Source organism: Babylonia areolata, chromosome 5, assembly GCF_041734735.1.
Source record: "Babylonia areolata isolate BAREFJ2019XMU chromosome 5, ASM4173473v1, whole genome shotgun sequence".
NCBI classification, from domain to species: domain Eukaryota; kingdom Metazoa; phylum Mollusca; class Gastropoda; order Neogastropoda; family Buccinidae; genus Babylonia; species Babylonia areolata.
Window position 1 is genome coordinate 13754838 of NC_134880.1, and position 14940 is coordinate 13769777.

A 14940-nucleotide genomic window follows, 5' to 3' on the forward strand; every position below is an offset into this window, starting at 1 on the left:
TTAAGAAAGAAATTATATGAGAAAGAAAAAATTTATTTAAAAAAAAAAAAAAAAGGTGGGAAATCAGCCAACTGTAGCGAAAATTCTCCACATTTGCATTTGCTATTCCTTCGTTTTATTTCTCCTCCTCTTTCTTCTATTTCATTTCTCCTTCTCCCTTGTCTTATTTGTTTTTTCTTCTTCTCTCTTTTCTTGTTCATTTTTTCTTTATTTCTCCTTCTTTCTTGTCATATTCCTTTGTTGATTTAATCGTCTCCCTTGTCTTATTTGTTTTTTCTTCTTCTCTCTTTTCTTGTTCATTTTTTCTTTATTTCTCCTTCTTTCTTGTCATATTCCTTTGTTGATTTAATCGTCTCCCTTGTCTTATTTGTTTGTTTGTCTTTCATTCTCTCTTTCTTATTTTTTTGTTAATTTCTACTTCTTTCTTTATTATTCCTTTCTTTATTTCTGATTCTCTTCTTTTGTTCTTTGTTTATTTCTTCTTTTTTCTTATTCATTTGTTTATTTTCTCCTTCTCTCTTTCCTGGTTCCTTTCTTTCTCCTGTATTTTTCCTGTTCTTTTATTTGCCCTTTCTTTCTTCATTTTGTTGATTTCTTCCTCGTTCTTTTCTTTGTGTCTTTGTTTGTTTGTTTTTTTAGTTCTGTATTTTTCTTTGTCATTTCATTTTGTCATGTTTAGGGGATGCTTCTCTTGGTGCCTCTTTCTCTTTTTCCTCTTTCTGTTTCTTCTGTCTCTGTTTCACTGTTTATATCTGTCTCTTTTTCTAGACTCTGTGTGTGTGTGTGTGTGTGTGTGTGTGTGTGTGCGTGTGTGTGTGTGTGTGTGTGCGTGCGTGCATGCGAGTGTGTGTGCGTGTGTGTGTGTGTGTGTGTGTGAGAGAGAGAGTGTGTGTGCATGTGTGTGTGTGTGTGTGTGTGTGTGTCCGTCCCTCCATCCCTCCTTTTCTCTGACTGTTTCTCAGTCTCTCCCTCTTTGTGATTTATCTGACTGAATTTTTGTTCTGCCGTATATGAGTGTGCATAAGTTTTAAATAAATGCTCATTTCCTTGGTCTGTCATAAAATGTTTAATGTTTGGATAAAGAAATTACTTAATGCGTTACCGAGTTCTGTTCAACTTTCCCTACACCTACTGTACTGTGTGTGTGTGTGTGTGTGTGTGTGTGTGTGTGTGTGTGTGTGTGTGTGTGTGTGTAATTGATTGATTTTCATAAGTATTTAGTAGAAACTGTCTTGATTTATCTGATTACCTAGGCCTTTTTTGTTCAGTATAAAAAAAAGACAGCTGATGCTTCTGTTTAAAAAAAAAAAAAAAATTTAACTTTATTTTTTATACAAATCGGTGTAATGGACAGCTGTTTATTAAAAACAAATTGAAAAAGAAAAATTAAAGGACAGAAAATTATGTTATACAAATGTGTACACATGCTAGTGGTAAACTGTTGTAAAATATTATACAGATGTGTGCAGTCGCTAATAGTGTGCCATTGTCAAGAAAATGGGATGGGTTATAGTGTGTTGAATTGTTTTTCAGGAAGAAGAAATCACTCAGGACCCGGCCAGGACCAGCCTTGGTGAGTAGCTGTATTGTGTTGAAGTTGCAAATTTCACACTTTTTCTTGAAAATGCTCTCCATATCCTCCCAAAACAACTGAGAAAATTTACATGAAAATGTTCTCTAAATCCTCCCGAAACAGCTGAGAACATTTACATAACCGTAAGCTGAATGTTTCTCTTTTATGCAGAAGTGCACTTGTTACTGTTTGTTGTACACATTTTTTTTCCTAAGGGTTTTGTTTATAACCATTTTCTAATTTGGAACAACTTCAGCGTTATTTCTTTTACTTTTTCAACTCGTTATAAACTAGTTTCCCAGTTTATTACAATATATAGTTTTTGTTTTTGTATTGAATTGCATAATGTAATTTGTATTTAAAAAAAATAGAATTTATATATTTATTTACTCATATATTCATTCATTTATTTTTTATTTGATTTTTTATTTTTTTAAAACAAACCTTGGGAATGCTGTCAAAGCCTGATCAGCATGTTTGGTTTATGTGAAGGTTAGCCAACTACTTTTTTTTTCTTTAAAAAGGAAAAAAAAAAAAAATTTAGCACATGTGGTGTAGCATATATGGATCATTCTGCATGCTTTTGCACTTTCCCTGAGATGCCATCTGTTACGATTTTGCCATCTTTTGTTACACTTGATTGCAGTTTGTTCCGCCGTTATGACAGCATCAGAATTGTTCCGACAAATTCATTTTCCAGCTACATAGCATGGTCACATGCTTTCGTGTCGTAGCATAACCCAGACGCGCTAGACTTATCGAGCACGAGAACTTGATCTCATGTAATGATGCTCAGCTAACTGCATGTGTGTTTACACTGAAACAGCATTGAGTGGACCAGTCAGCTTCATCATTTGCCCCAAACAAGAGAGAACGTGGCTAAATCAAGTTGTGTCCCGGTCAAACAGCATCTGTGCCCATTTGCTCACAGTTCGAGTGTTCCTACCAAATTCAAAATGTTCCTACTAAATTTCCTGATTGTTCCTTCAAATTCTTGACAGGGGTTGGCATCTCTGCTTTTCTGAAACTGAAACTGAAAATGAGTGTTTGTTCTGGCAGAGTTTGCGTGACGTGAAGGCCCTGAAGGCCCTGGCTGGGGGCAGCATGCTGGGGGGGGTACGTATGTCCAGCAAGAAGCAGCCACCCAGCGTCAGTGCCCAGTTCCAGTGGTCCCTGTCACGCCTCATGACCACCCTCAACCACGCCAACCCATACTTCATTCGCTGCATCAAGTCCAACGCTGACAAGGTGATTGTTAGATAAAAACAAGTCTGCTTTAATTTTCATCACACAAAGGGACAGTATCGACTTCATATTCTGCATCAAGTCCAACAAGGTGACTGATAGATAAAAACAACAAGTCTGCTTTATTTTTCATCACACAAAGGGACAGTATCGACTTCATATTCTGCATCAAGTCCAACGCTGACAAGGTGACTGATAGATAAAATCGACAAGTCTGCTTTATTTTTCATCACAGAAAGGGACAGTATGGTGGGGATCTCTACCAAACAGGTCAGCATTTACACATTTAATTCTTGGGAGTTTGCTGTCTGGGCAGGTTTCCCTGTGATATTGATGCGAAAAAACCGCAGAAAGTATACTTAAATTGACCAGTTTTCAGTCTGAATTGGCCTAGAGGTAACACGTCTGCCTAGGAATCGAGAGAATCTGAGCGCGCTGGTTCGAATCACGGCTCAGCCGCCGATATTTTCTCCCCCTCCACTAGACCTTGAGTGGTGTCTGGACGCTAGTCATTCGGATGAGACGATAAACCGAGGTCCCGTGTGCAGCACGCACTTAGCGCACGTAAAAGAACCCACGGCAACAAAAGGGTTGTTCCTGGCAAAATTCTGTAGAAAAATCCACGTCAATAGGAAAAACAAATAAAACTGCACGCAGGAAAAATACAAAAAAAATGGGTGGCGCTGTAGTGTAGTGACGCGCTCTCCCTGGGGAGAGCAGCCCGAATTTCACACAGAGAAATCTGTTGTGATAAAAAGAAATACAAAACAAAACAAAACAAAAAACATGTGGACACAGCCGGAAATACTGTTGCAGTCAGTTCCTTTTGCTAGCTGTTGATGCATTTGTGGGAAGGTGGAAATGGTTTTTATAAAATGAAATTCTGTCCTAGAGCAATTGCTTGTGTGCAGAGTTTGACATGTCAAGAGAAAACAAATTTGAAAGGATGAAACACTCTTCACTTTACTTTTCAGCACAGAGTGGAATAGTATTGTGGTGACCTCTACCAAATAGGTCAGCAGTAAGAAACAGTTTTGAAGGAAAAAACACACTTTACGCTTCAACACAGAATGGGGTAGTGTTATTGGGGTAGAGATCACTGTCAGATAGGTCAGCAATAAGAAAAGAAACAATTTCGAAAGGACAAAACACACTTCATGTTTCATCATAGAAAGGGCTAGTATTGTTGAAATCACAAGAGAGATAATTTTTAATTGCTTTTGATGAAGTTTAGCTTAACTGTTCTTATGTGTTTTTGTGTTTTTTTAATAATTTTTTTAAGTTGATTGTCCTTTAATACCTGCTTAATGTTCCTGAATATGTAAAATGTTCTTAGATGTGTCACCGTAACTTTATTTGACTGTTTTGAATAATCATACATTTCCATGTCTCTTTAGTGTGTATGAATTCTGTTTGGGAATAAGAGCAATACAACTGCATATTAATTTCTCTTGAGAGATCATAAACTTGACTCGATCACTTCCAAATAGATTAGCACTATGAGAAAACAAAGCACTAGGATTATGAGAAGGCAAAGCATTTTAGTTTTCAACATCATAAACAACCACATTGTGGAGATCACTATCAGAGAAGTTAGCATTAAAAGAATTGAGAAGCAAAGGTCCCAGACAGGCTGTTTTCCAGTGCAAAAACACTTAGATATGTCTTGGAGCATCCTTGTTAGATGTATGCTGGTAACAAATACAAATTATGTTTTTATCTAATTTATTTTTTAAGTCACTTTCTCTCAGATGATATGAGTGGACACACACTTTAACACTGCAATAAACTCATTGAAGAAATGCTTTTATGAGCTTCAGATTAGATGCGATTGCGTCTTACATTACGCAAACTTTTTCCAGCTTCAGGAGTTTTATGGTACCTTCTTGTAATGTCACAGAGAGAGAAAGACAGCATGAGTGTGTGTTGTGTCGTACATTTTTGATGATTTTAAAGCATGTTTGATTTTGCATTTCAAAGCAATTTGACACGACTCTGCAAAGTTGAGAATCATGGTTTAGATCTTTAAGTGGAAAAAAGAAAGAAAGAAGAAAAGACAAAATAGAGGAATGGGCAAGGAAATGATATTCAGGTGAATTCCCATCATGTGCATTGACAGACTGTATGAATGGAAAAATATGGACAAATTCAAGTATGGTTGAATGTACAAACAAGACAGGGAAAGAACAGTTCAAACAGGAAGTAAAAGAACAAAAAAATAACTGAATATGCTAATAAATGAGGAAAATCATTAGCATGTGAAAATTGGGAAAGAGTTGGTTAATAGTGAAATGATTATTTCAAAAGAAAGAACAGTTTGTGTTTGAATGCTTGTGCACACATACGCACAAAGACACAGAAATACACAACACACACACACACACACACACACACACACACACACACACACACACACACCACACACACAGAGGAGTTTCACTCTCTACCAACACACTGCAGTCACGCCAATGATGATTTACTGTTACAGGCCCCATGTCAGTTCGACGATGAGATTGTGCTGAGACAGCTTCGTTACACAGGAATGTTGGCCACTGTCAAGATCCGACAGTCCGGCTACAACTACAGGCTGCTGTTTGAGGTCTACTTTCTTTGTCGTTTTCATTTAAGAAAAAAACAACTTAAACTTGTTTGTCTTTTTGGGGGGCAGTTTTTAAGGCCAGACACTACAGTCAAATAATCACTTTTTTTCTCTCCGACTATATCTCTTGTTTTTTTGTCTTCTAGGTGTATCATCACTTGTGGATCCCAAAAAAAGTGTTCTTAGATTTCTGTGAATACCCGTTGCTATGGAAACAATCAAAATAGCTGTCAAACAATGTATCAGACAAATCGGGTTTGTGGTCCATGTGGTGCATGCAGACACTTTTTGTTATGTGGACTTGATACACAATGACATTATCTTCTTTTTCACTTGAGATTGTATTGATTCTTCAATTACTGTACTTTGAAATTTTGGGTATTGTGAAATCCTCAAAATTTACAATGGGTAAAAAGATTGGAACTGCTATGAATGAAAACCCAGAGAATATTTTCATACATATTCGTGATAAAACTTCAATAACATGTCATAAAACAATCATGCAAAGCCTCATGGTTGTAGGTTTTCTCATCATTGAGCAAGTCCAAGGTATGTTGTCAGGGCCAGAAACTTGACGACTTGCGACAAAAATGAACAAAAAATTGTAATTAAACACTTTCGTGATTCAGCAAGCAATCTTTATTGGCAATTTTTTCATTGTCAGAGACATCTTTACAGTGGAAAAGCTTATGCATATGATAGAAGAGATGTTCAAGAATCAAAATCCATCAAAAACCCAAATCATGAAAAATCATCATTTTGGTCTCTGTTGCACTGCCGTGTCCCCCCTTAACTCCTTGACAGCTGAATCTTGGTGAAATGAGATCAGTGTGGCATGCATTTGAAATGTAGTTACTACTTTTTGTATACGTATCAGTGGTGTGATTGACTTGGCTGAATAAAAGTAATGAAGTCTCAAGAGGCAGTCCAGATACAGAGGGTTGGCTGAAATCCTGACCTGTAAGCTGTCTCATCTCAGTGAGGTGACAGCCTTTCATTGATGTAATCCAGTATGTTTTATCAGGAAGTTGTGACACTTCTTTATGTCTGATTCTGATCTCTTTCCTTTCTCACTCTCTCTCTTTCTCCACACATCCAATCTGTTCTTTTTGCATCTGTCTCTGATGATTGTTGACAGTGTAAGTTTTGTCTGTAATATTTTTGTTGTCATTTCAAGGAGTTTGTGCAAGTCATAGTAGACTCTGTTGCGGTAAATGTCATTTCAAGAGTTCATTCACAAAATATCTTCAGTCTTTTTTCAGTCTGCAGCCTTGTGTGTGTGTGTGTCGGAGTGAGTGAGTAGATATGTGAGTGAACACATTGTGGGGTTTGTTGTGAGGGTGTGTGTGCTGCTTGTTTTTGGGGATGGAGATGTCTTTACATATGAAACTGCATTCACGTATGTATTGATATGTTCACATGTGCGTCTACATGATATTGCAGGGGTACCTGTGTTCATGTGTGTGTTTGTGATGTTTCAGGAGTACCTGTGTCACATATGTGTTTAAGTGTTATTTCAGGAGTATCTGTGTTCATGTGTGTATTTATGTAGTATTTCAGGAGTACTTGTGTTTGTGTGTTTGTTTACATGATATTCCAGGTGTACTCATGTTCTTGTGTGTGTTATTTGATATTTCAGGATTGTTTGTGTGATATTTCAGGAGTGTCAGTGTTCTTGTGTGTGTTATGTGATATTTCAGGACTACCTGTGTTCACATGTTTTATGTGATATTTCAGTAGTATCTGTGTTCTTATGTGTGTTTCATATTTCAGAAGTACATATGTTCACTTGTGTTTACATGTGATATTTCAGGAGAAACTGTGTTCATATCTATGTGAATGTGATATTTCAGGAGCATTTTTTTCATGTATATATGTTTATATATGCTATTTCAGGAGTATCAGTGATCACACGTGTTAATGTGATATTTCAGGAGTATCTGTGTTGACGTGTGTGTTCATGATATCTTTTAGGAGTACCAGTGTGGGTTTTTGTGATATTTCAGGAGTACTTGTATTCATGTGTGTATTTATGTGATATTTCAGGACTACCTATGTTGACGTGTGTATTTTCGTGATATTTCAGGACTACCTATGTTCACATGAGAGTGTTTATGTGATATTTCAGGACCACCTGTGTTGACGTGAGTGTGTTCATGTGATATTTCAGGACCACCTATGTTGACGTGAGTGTGTTCATGTGATATTTCAGGACCACCTATGTTGACGTGAGTGTATTTATGTGATATTTCAGGGCTACCTATGTTCACATGTGTGTATTTATGTGATATTTTAGGACTACCTATGTTCACGTGAGTGTGTTTATGTGATATTTCAGGACTACCAATGTTGACGTGAGTGTGTTCATGTGATATTTCAGGACTACCTATGTTGACGTGAGTGTGTTCATGTGATATTTCAGGACTACCTATGTTGACGTGAGTGTGTTCATGTGATATTTCAGGACTACCTATGTTGATGTGAGTGTGTTCATGTGATATTTCAGGACTACCTATGTTCACGTGTGTTCATGTGATATTTCAGGACCACCTATGTTGACGTGAGTGTGTTCATATGATATTTCAGGAGTTCATTCAGCTCTACCAGATCCTGCTGCCCCATGGGATGAAAAGGTCGCGAGCTGATGTGCAGTCATTTCTGTTGTCCATGAAACTCAACATGGACAACTGCCAGATTGGCAAGACAAAGGTCAGTCAGGGGGACTCATATCGACTGGTACATGGTGACCAGTGCTAGGATTGTCAATGGTGGCTAGTGTTTAGATAATGACATTGGACGACAGACCTCTCCAGTTGAGGCGCTAAGCACTGGCCCTACGAATGGCAGGCGAAGAGAAAATAACATATGGTTTCATTTAAATGTGGGGTCGTCCACATGGCTTTATCCACATTTTAGCATCTTCTAGCCTTGCTTGTGGCTTTGGAAATGGACAGAAAATAATGCCTTCATTTGGGATAATGGTGGTCTAGCTTGCAGAAACCGTAAAAGCTATGTAGGTTGTCTTGCATTTTTTCTGCAACGTGTAAGCCTGTACGAGAACTGCTCTCTCAGCCAAGCCAGAAAGCTTGCCAGGCCTCACTAAGCTAGGCTGGAACAGACCATGTGCTCTGTTCTGTACGTAATGGCATGTGATTGTCTGAACTGTGGTCACTTGGCAGGGATGACTGATATGAGTCGAGAGGTCTGCTGTTCAGATGAGAAAGGTTTGAGCCTTTCTTTGTGTGCTTGGAGTGAGTCATAGGGAGAGGTAGAACATACAGTTGTGAAGGTTTTACTTTTCTCTGTATTTTGAGCTTGTGTATATTTTCATGGGGCAGTTACTGTTGAGTACTGAGTTTATGTGTTGTTGTTTTTTTTAAATAAATATTTTCTTTTCTGTTCTTATTCTTGCTTTCATGTGTTTGTTTGTTTATTGTATTTTCTGGAAGGGACTTCCATTGCTTGTATTTTCTTTTGTTTGTATCTATGCACTCCTGATGTACTTGTGTATGATTTTTTAATTATTTATGTTTTTACTTTCTTCATGTAGGTGGGTCTGGCCAAATTTTCAAATTCATAGCAGAAGCCTCATATTGTGCAACCTTTTACTGTGTGTTGCGCTGTGCTGACAGGTGTTTTACTGTGTGTTGTGCTGTGCTGACAGATGTTTTACTGTGTGATCCGCTGACAGGTGTGTGCGTTGTGATGTGCTGACAGGTGTTTTACTGTGTGTTGTGATGCACTGACAGGTGTTTTACTGTGTGTTGTGATGCGCTGACAGGTGTTTTACTGTGTGTTGTGATGTGCTGACAGGTGTTTTACTGTGTGTTGTGACGTGCTGACAGGTGTTTCTGCGGGAGAGTGAGAAGCTGTTGCTGGACGAGGCACTGCACACAGCCATCATGCGGCGTGTGGTCTTCATCCAGCGGTGGTTCAAGTCCAGACTGCAGCGCCGCTACTTCCTGCAGCTTCAGGTGGCCACCCTCAACCTGCAGGTAGGACTGACAGGGGACTGTGTGGTGTGTGTGGGTGTGGGGGGGGAGAGGGTACGGGGGTGGGGGGGGGGGGTGCTGTACGTGTGCATGTTTGTGTGTATGTAGTGGGTGTGTGTGGGAGTGAGTGTGTGGAGGGTGTAGTGTGTATGTGGTGTATTTGTGTGTGTGTGTGGGGGGGGGGGCGGGGGGGGTCCATGTATGTTTGTGGGGGCGTGGGGGGGGGTGTAGGAGGGAGGGAGTGTACGTGTGTATGTTTGTCTGCATGTGGTGGGTGGATGTGGGAGTGAGTGTGCGGAGGGTGTAGTGTGTATGTGGTGTGTGTGGGTATTGGAGGGGGTTGGGAGGCGGGGGTTGGGGGGGGGGGTGTATGTGTGTATGTAGTGGGTGGGGTGGGGGAGTGAGTGTGTGTGGGTTGTATGTGTGTATGTTTGTGTATGTGATGGGTGGGTGTTGGAGTGAGTGTGTGGGTGGTGTACGTGTGTATGTTGTGGGTGGGTGTGGGAGTAAGTGTGTGTGGGGGTATGCACAAGTGTATGTTTGTGTGTATGTGGTGGGTGGGTGTGGGAGTAAGTGTGTGTGTGTAATGATTTTTCTTCTTCTTTTGTTAGTTCTCTTGTATATTGCGTACAACAGGATTCAGTGAATGGTGGGTGTGTGGCTTTGTGTGTGTGTGTGTGTGTGTGTGTGTGTTGGGAGTGGGGGTGTATGTGTGTGTGTGTGTGTTTGTGTGATTGTATTTTGTCTTTGGTGTGTTCAGGGGGTGAAAAGCATAGATGTTTTTTTTTATCTGTGTGTGTGTGTGTGTGTGTGTGTGTGTGTGTGTGTGCATGCCTGCATGTGTATATGCATGTGTGTGTGTGTGTGTGTGTGTGTGCATGCCTGCATGTGTATATGCATGTGTGTGTGTGTGTGTGCATGCCTGCATGTGTATATGCAGGTGTGTGTGTGTGTGTGTGTGTGTGTGTGTGTGTGTGTGTGTGTATGCCTGCATGTGTATATGCAGGTGTGTGTGTGTGTGTGTGTGTGTGTGTGTGTGTGTGTGTGTGTGTGTGTGCATGCCTGCATGTGTATATGCAGGTGTGTGTGTGTGTGTGTGAACACATACATACTTGTCAGTGTGTATTCACGTGTCTGTCTGTAAGATTCATGTTTTTCTAAAGTGCATAGATTACTGCGCTGGGTCCGAACAAAAGATGCAAACAGAGCATGCATGGATTGAAATAATCTTCTGGCACCAGCTCACATCCAGTCAGAACTGTGTGTGGGTGGTTGTTTTTTCTTTTTGTGTGTGTTTGTTTGTGTGCCTTAGTTGCATGCAAGTCCACAGAAGAAATGTGGGGCTTTCTTCATTGGCTTTAGAAAAAAAAGGAGTGGGGGATAAGCCACACACACACACACACACACACACACACACACACACACACACACACACACACACACACACACACACAAGCACATGCACAAAAGCACACACACATGCACACATATACACACAAGCATTGCACAGTTCTGTATCTGGACTTACCCTGTGTCAATCTCTCCACATGGTGACAGAAACATGCACGTCGATGGCTGGCCCAGCGACTCCTCCACAGACTGCAGTCAGAGCAGGACGCAGCCATCACTGTGCAGCGCGTGTACCGAGGGTGGCGTGTGCGACGCGCGTATCGAGCGTATCGTGAGGCCGTCATCTTTCTGCAGTGCCTTCTCCGAGCCTTCCTCACACGCCGCAGGTACTGGCTGTTTGAGACTGAAGTGTGCAGTAAGGTGTGATGACATGAAATGAGTGAAGTGCTGTGGATTTTGGCTGTTCTTCTGGGTGGTTTTATAGTGTATTGTGTGCGTGTGTAAGTCTCTGTGTGTGTATGTGTGTAGACATGCTTGCCTGAGGGATTTGCAGCCCAGTGAAAGAAAGAAAAGCACATGATTATACAAATTTTAAAAAAAGAAAGAAAAGAAGAAATGACTCTGCAATTGTGACCTAGTCATCCTTTTGACAGGTTTCAGTTGAAGAAGAAGAAATGACGTGATTGTGACCAATCATCCTTTTGACAGGTTTCAGTTGAAGAAGAAGAAATGACGTGATTGTGACCTTGTCATCCTTTTGACAGGTTTCAGTTGAAGAAGAAGAAATGACGTGATTGTGACCGAGTCATCCTTTTGACAGGTTTCAGTTGAAGAAGAAGAAATGACGTGATTGTGACCGAGTCATCCTTTTGACAGGTTTCAGTTGAAGAAGAAGAAATGACGTGATTGTGACCTAGTCATCCTTTTGACAGGTTTCAGTTGAAGAAGAAATGACGTGATTGTGACCTAGTCATCCTTTTGACATGTTTCAGTTGAAGAAGAAGAAATGACGTGATTGTGACCTTGTCATCCTTTTGACAGGTTTCAGTTGAAGAAGAAGAAATGATGTGATTGTGACCGAGTCATCCTTTTGACAGGTTTCAGTTCAAGAAGAAATGACGTGACTGTGACCGAGTCATCCTTTTGACAGGTTTCAGTTGAAGAAGAAGAAATGACGTGATTGTGACCGAGTCATCCTTTTGACAGGTTTCAGTTGAAGAAGAAGAAATGACGTGATTGTGACCGAGTCATCCTTTTGACAGGTTTCAGTAGAAGAAGAAATGACGTGATTGTGACCTAGTCATCCTTTTGACAGGTTTCAGTTGAAGAAGAAGAAATGACGTGATTGTGACCGAGTCATCCTTTTGACAGGTTTCAGTTGAAGAAGAAGAAATGACGTGATTGTGACCGAGTCATCCTTTTGACAGGTTTCAGTAGAAGAAGAAATGACGTGATTGTGACCTAGTCATCCTTTTGACAGGTTTCAGTTCAAGAAGAAGAAATGACGTGATTGTGACTGAATCATCCTTTTGACAGGTTCCTGCTGGCTCTGAATGAGAAGCGGGTGTTGGAGGAACAGCAGCACCGGCGCCACCTGGAGCAGGAAGAGGAGAGAACTCGGCAGCGGCGCCTGCGGGAAGAGCTGCAGTCCACAGGGAGTGATGAGGGGGTGATGATGAAGGGGTCCAGTGCTGAGGAGCTGGAGGACAGAGGAGAGTTCAGTCCACGTCTGCGACCCGACTCAGAAGAGTGAGCAGCCGTTTTCGTTCCTGTGTTTCGTTTTGTTGTGTTGTGTCCCAACTTTGAAGAGTGAACAGTTATCTTTGTTCCTTTGTTTTGTTTTGTTCCTGACATTGAAGAGTGAGCAGTCGTTTTCGTTCCTTTGTTTTGTTCCTGACATTGGATAGTGAGCAGTCATTTTCGTTCCTTTGTTTTGTTCCTGACATTGGATAGTGAGCAGTCATTTTCGTTCCTTTGTTTTGTTCCTGACATTGGATAGTGAGCAGTCATTTTCGTTCCTTTGTTTTGTTCCTGACATTGAAGAGTGAGCAGTCATTTTCGTTCCTTTGTTTTGTTCCTGACATTGAAGAGTGAGCAGTCATTTTCGTTCCTTTGTTTTGTTCCTGACATTGGATAGTGAGCAGTCATTTTCGTTCCTTTGTTTTGTTCCTGACATTGAAGAGTGAGCAGTCATTTTCGTTCCTTTGTTTTGTTCCTGACATTGAAGAGTGAGCAGTCGTTTTCATTCCTTTGTTTTGTTCCTGACATTGGATAGTGAGCAGTCATTTTCGTTCCTTTGTTTTGTTCCTGACATTGGATAGTGAGCAGTCGTTTTCGTTCCTTTGTTTTGTTCCTGACATTGGATAGTGAGCAGTCATTTTCGTTCCTTTGTTTTGTTCCTGACATTGGATAGTGAGCAGTCGTTTTCATTCCTTTGTTTTGTTCCTGACATTGGATAATGAGCAGTCATTTTCGTTCCTTTGTTTTGTTCCTGACATTGGATAATGAGCAGTCATTTTCGTTCCTTTGTTTTGTTCCTGACATTGAAGAGTGAGCAGTCGTTTTCGTTCCTTTGTTTTGTTCCTGACATTGGATAATGAGCAGTCATTTTCGTTCCTTTGTTTTGTTCCTGACATTGGATAGTGAGCAGTCGTTTTCATTCCTTTGTTTTGTTCCTGACATTGGATAATGAGCAGTCATTTTCGTTCCTTTGTTTTGTTCCTGACATTGAAGAGTGAGCAGTCATTTTCGTTCCTTTGTTTTGTTCCTGACATTGAAGAGTGAGCAGTCATTTTCGTTCCTTTGTTTTGTTCCTGACATTGAAGAGTGAGCAGTCATTTTCGTTCCTTTGTTTTGTTCCTGACATTGAAGAGTGAGCAGTCGTTTTCATTCCTTTGTTTTGTTCCTGACATTGGATAATGAGCAGTCATTTTCGTTCCTTTGTTTTGTTCCTGACATTGAAGAGTGAGCAGTTGTTTTCGTTCCTTTGTTTTGTTCCTGACTTTGAAGAGTGAGCAGTCATTTTCGTTCCTTTGTTTTGTTTTGTTCTCAACTCTTGAAGGTTATATTGAAACTTCATCATCTTCAACAGTTTCATTATACACACTTTGGTGATTTCAGTGCAGCAGGATTACACCACGCAATGCACTATGTGTTTTTTGACTCACTTATGTAAACAAAGTAAGCCTTTGTAATAACCCAATGTTCGGTTGTCTGTGTGTCCGTCTGTCTATTCATCTGTCTGTGTGTGTGTGTATGTGTGTCTCCATGGTAAATTTTAACAATTTCATTTTCTCTGGAAATACTGTGTTTGTCAACACTGAATTTTGAATAAATATAGTAAAAAAAAATCTTTCCGTTATACCAATGAAAATTTGTAAATCTTCTGGATTAAACTGCATTTCTGGATCATGAACAGTTTATTTTGTGAAGGTTCCGAATCAGAAAATTTATTGTGGGCTCTTCCCAGTCAGTTGCCTGAACATTTGTTTGGATTTAAAGATGGCATGACATCATTTTCTTGCTCACAGTTAAAAGAAAAATTCAAATTCTGGACAGAACACTTAGAATGACACCAACTATGCCATCAACATGTTTACTGCCTATGAGTATTTTAAAGTGGATACTGATTTAACTGGAATGAACATAATAAAATATTAAATTCACGGCATCCATAAGGCAGACCTTTCTTGATCTTGGTAGGTCTAGTCAGATCTAGAGAAAACGGCAACATGGTGTGGTGTGCCTGAGGCAACTGCAATGTCTCCTTTACCACAAACTTTGAAAAAATTCTTAAACAACCAAGATTTATCAGAATGATATGATTTAAATGGTAGTTATCACCCCAAATAGAGTAATGAATTGATTGCGCTGAAAAACAACAAGTCACAACATGACTGTAAAAGCCATAGCCATACATGACTGACCGACTGCCAGCAGGAGCAGTGGTATCCTGGAGGACTCCGACACAGAGCCCTCGGCCTTCCCATCAGCCTCCGGTGGAGCGGACAGCTCGCTCACCGTGAAGAGCCGCAGGGAGGCCTACCTGGTGGAGGCTGAACACACCCGGCCTGATGGCAGGTGAGGGGGTGGTGGATCTGTGTGGGTGCATGGATTGGACAGGGTGGGGTGGGGTGGGGTGGATGAGTGTCTGAGAGGAGAGGGAGGGCAGCTGTTTTGGA

At 40.4% G+C, this 14940-nt stretch overlaps 1 protein-coding gene across 8 annotated transcripts in view; it reads left to right on the plus strand.

Moving 5' to 3' along the window:
* The window catches only part of LOC143281953 (unconventional myosin-IXb-like), a 139531-nt gene that overhangs the window by 73248 nt on the left and 51343 nt on the right, over window positions 1-14940 (plus strand). For 7 of the 8 annotated variants that reach the window (XM_076587275.1, XM_076587270.1, XM_076587274.1 and 4 more), the window contains 8 exons: window positions 1534-1573; window positions 2633-2821; window positions 5307-5417; window positions 8004-8126; window positions 9263-9412; window positions 10967-11145; window positions 12296-12508; window positions 14696-14839. In XM_076587275.1, the coding sequence (XP_076443390.1) occupies window positions 1534-1573; window positions 2633-2821; window positions 5307-5417; window positions 8004-8126; window positions 9263-9412; window positions 10967-11145; window positions 12296-12508; window positions 14696-14839 (1149 nt within the window). The remainder of the gene's footprint in view (window positions 1-1533; window positions 1574-2632; window positions 2822-5306; window positions 5418-8003; window positions 8127-9262; window positions 9413-10966; window positions 11146-12295; window positions 12509-14695; window positions 14840-14940) is intronic. The other variant, XM_076587271.1, reaches the window with a different exon arrangement.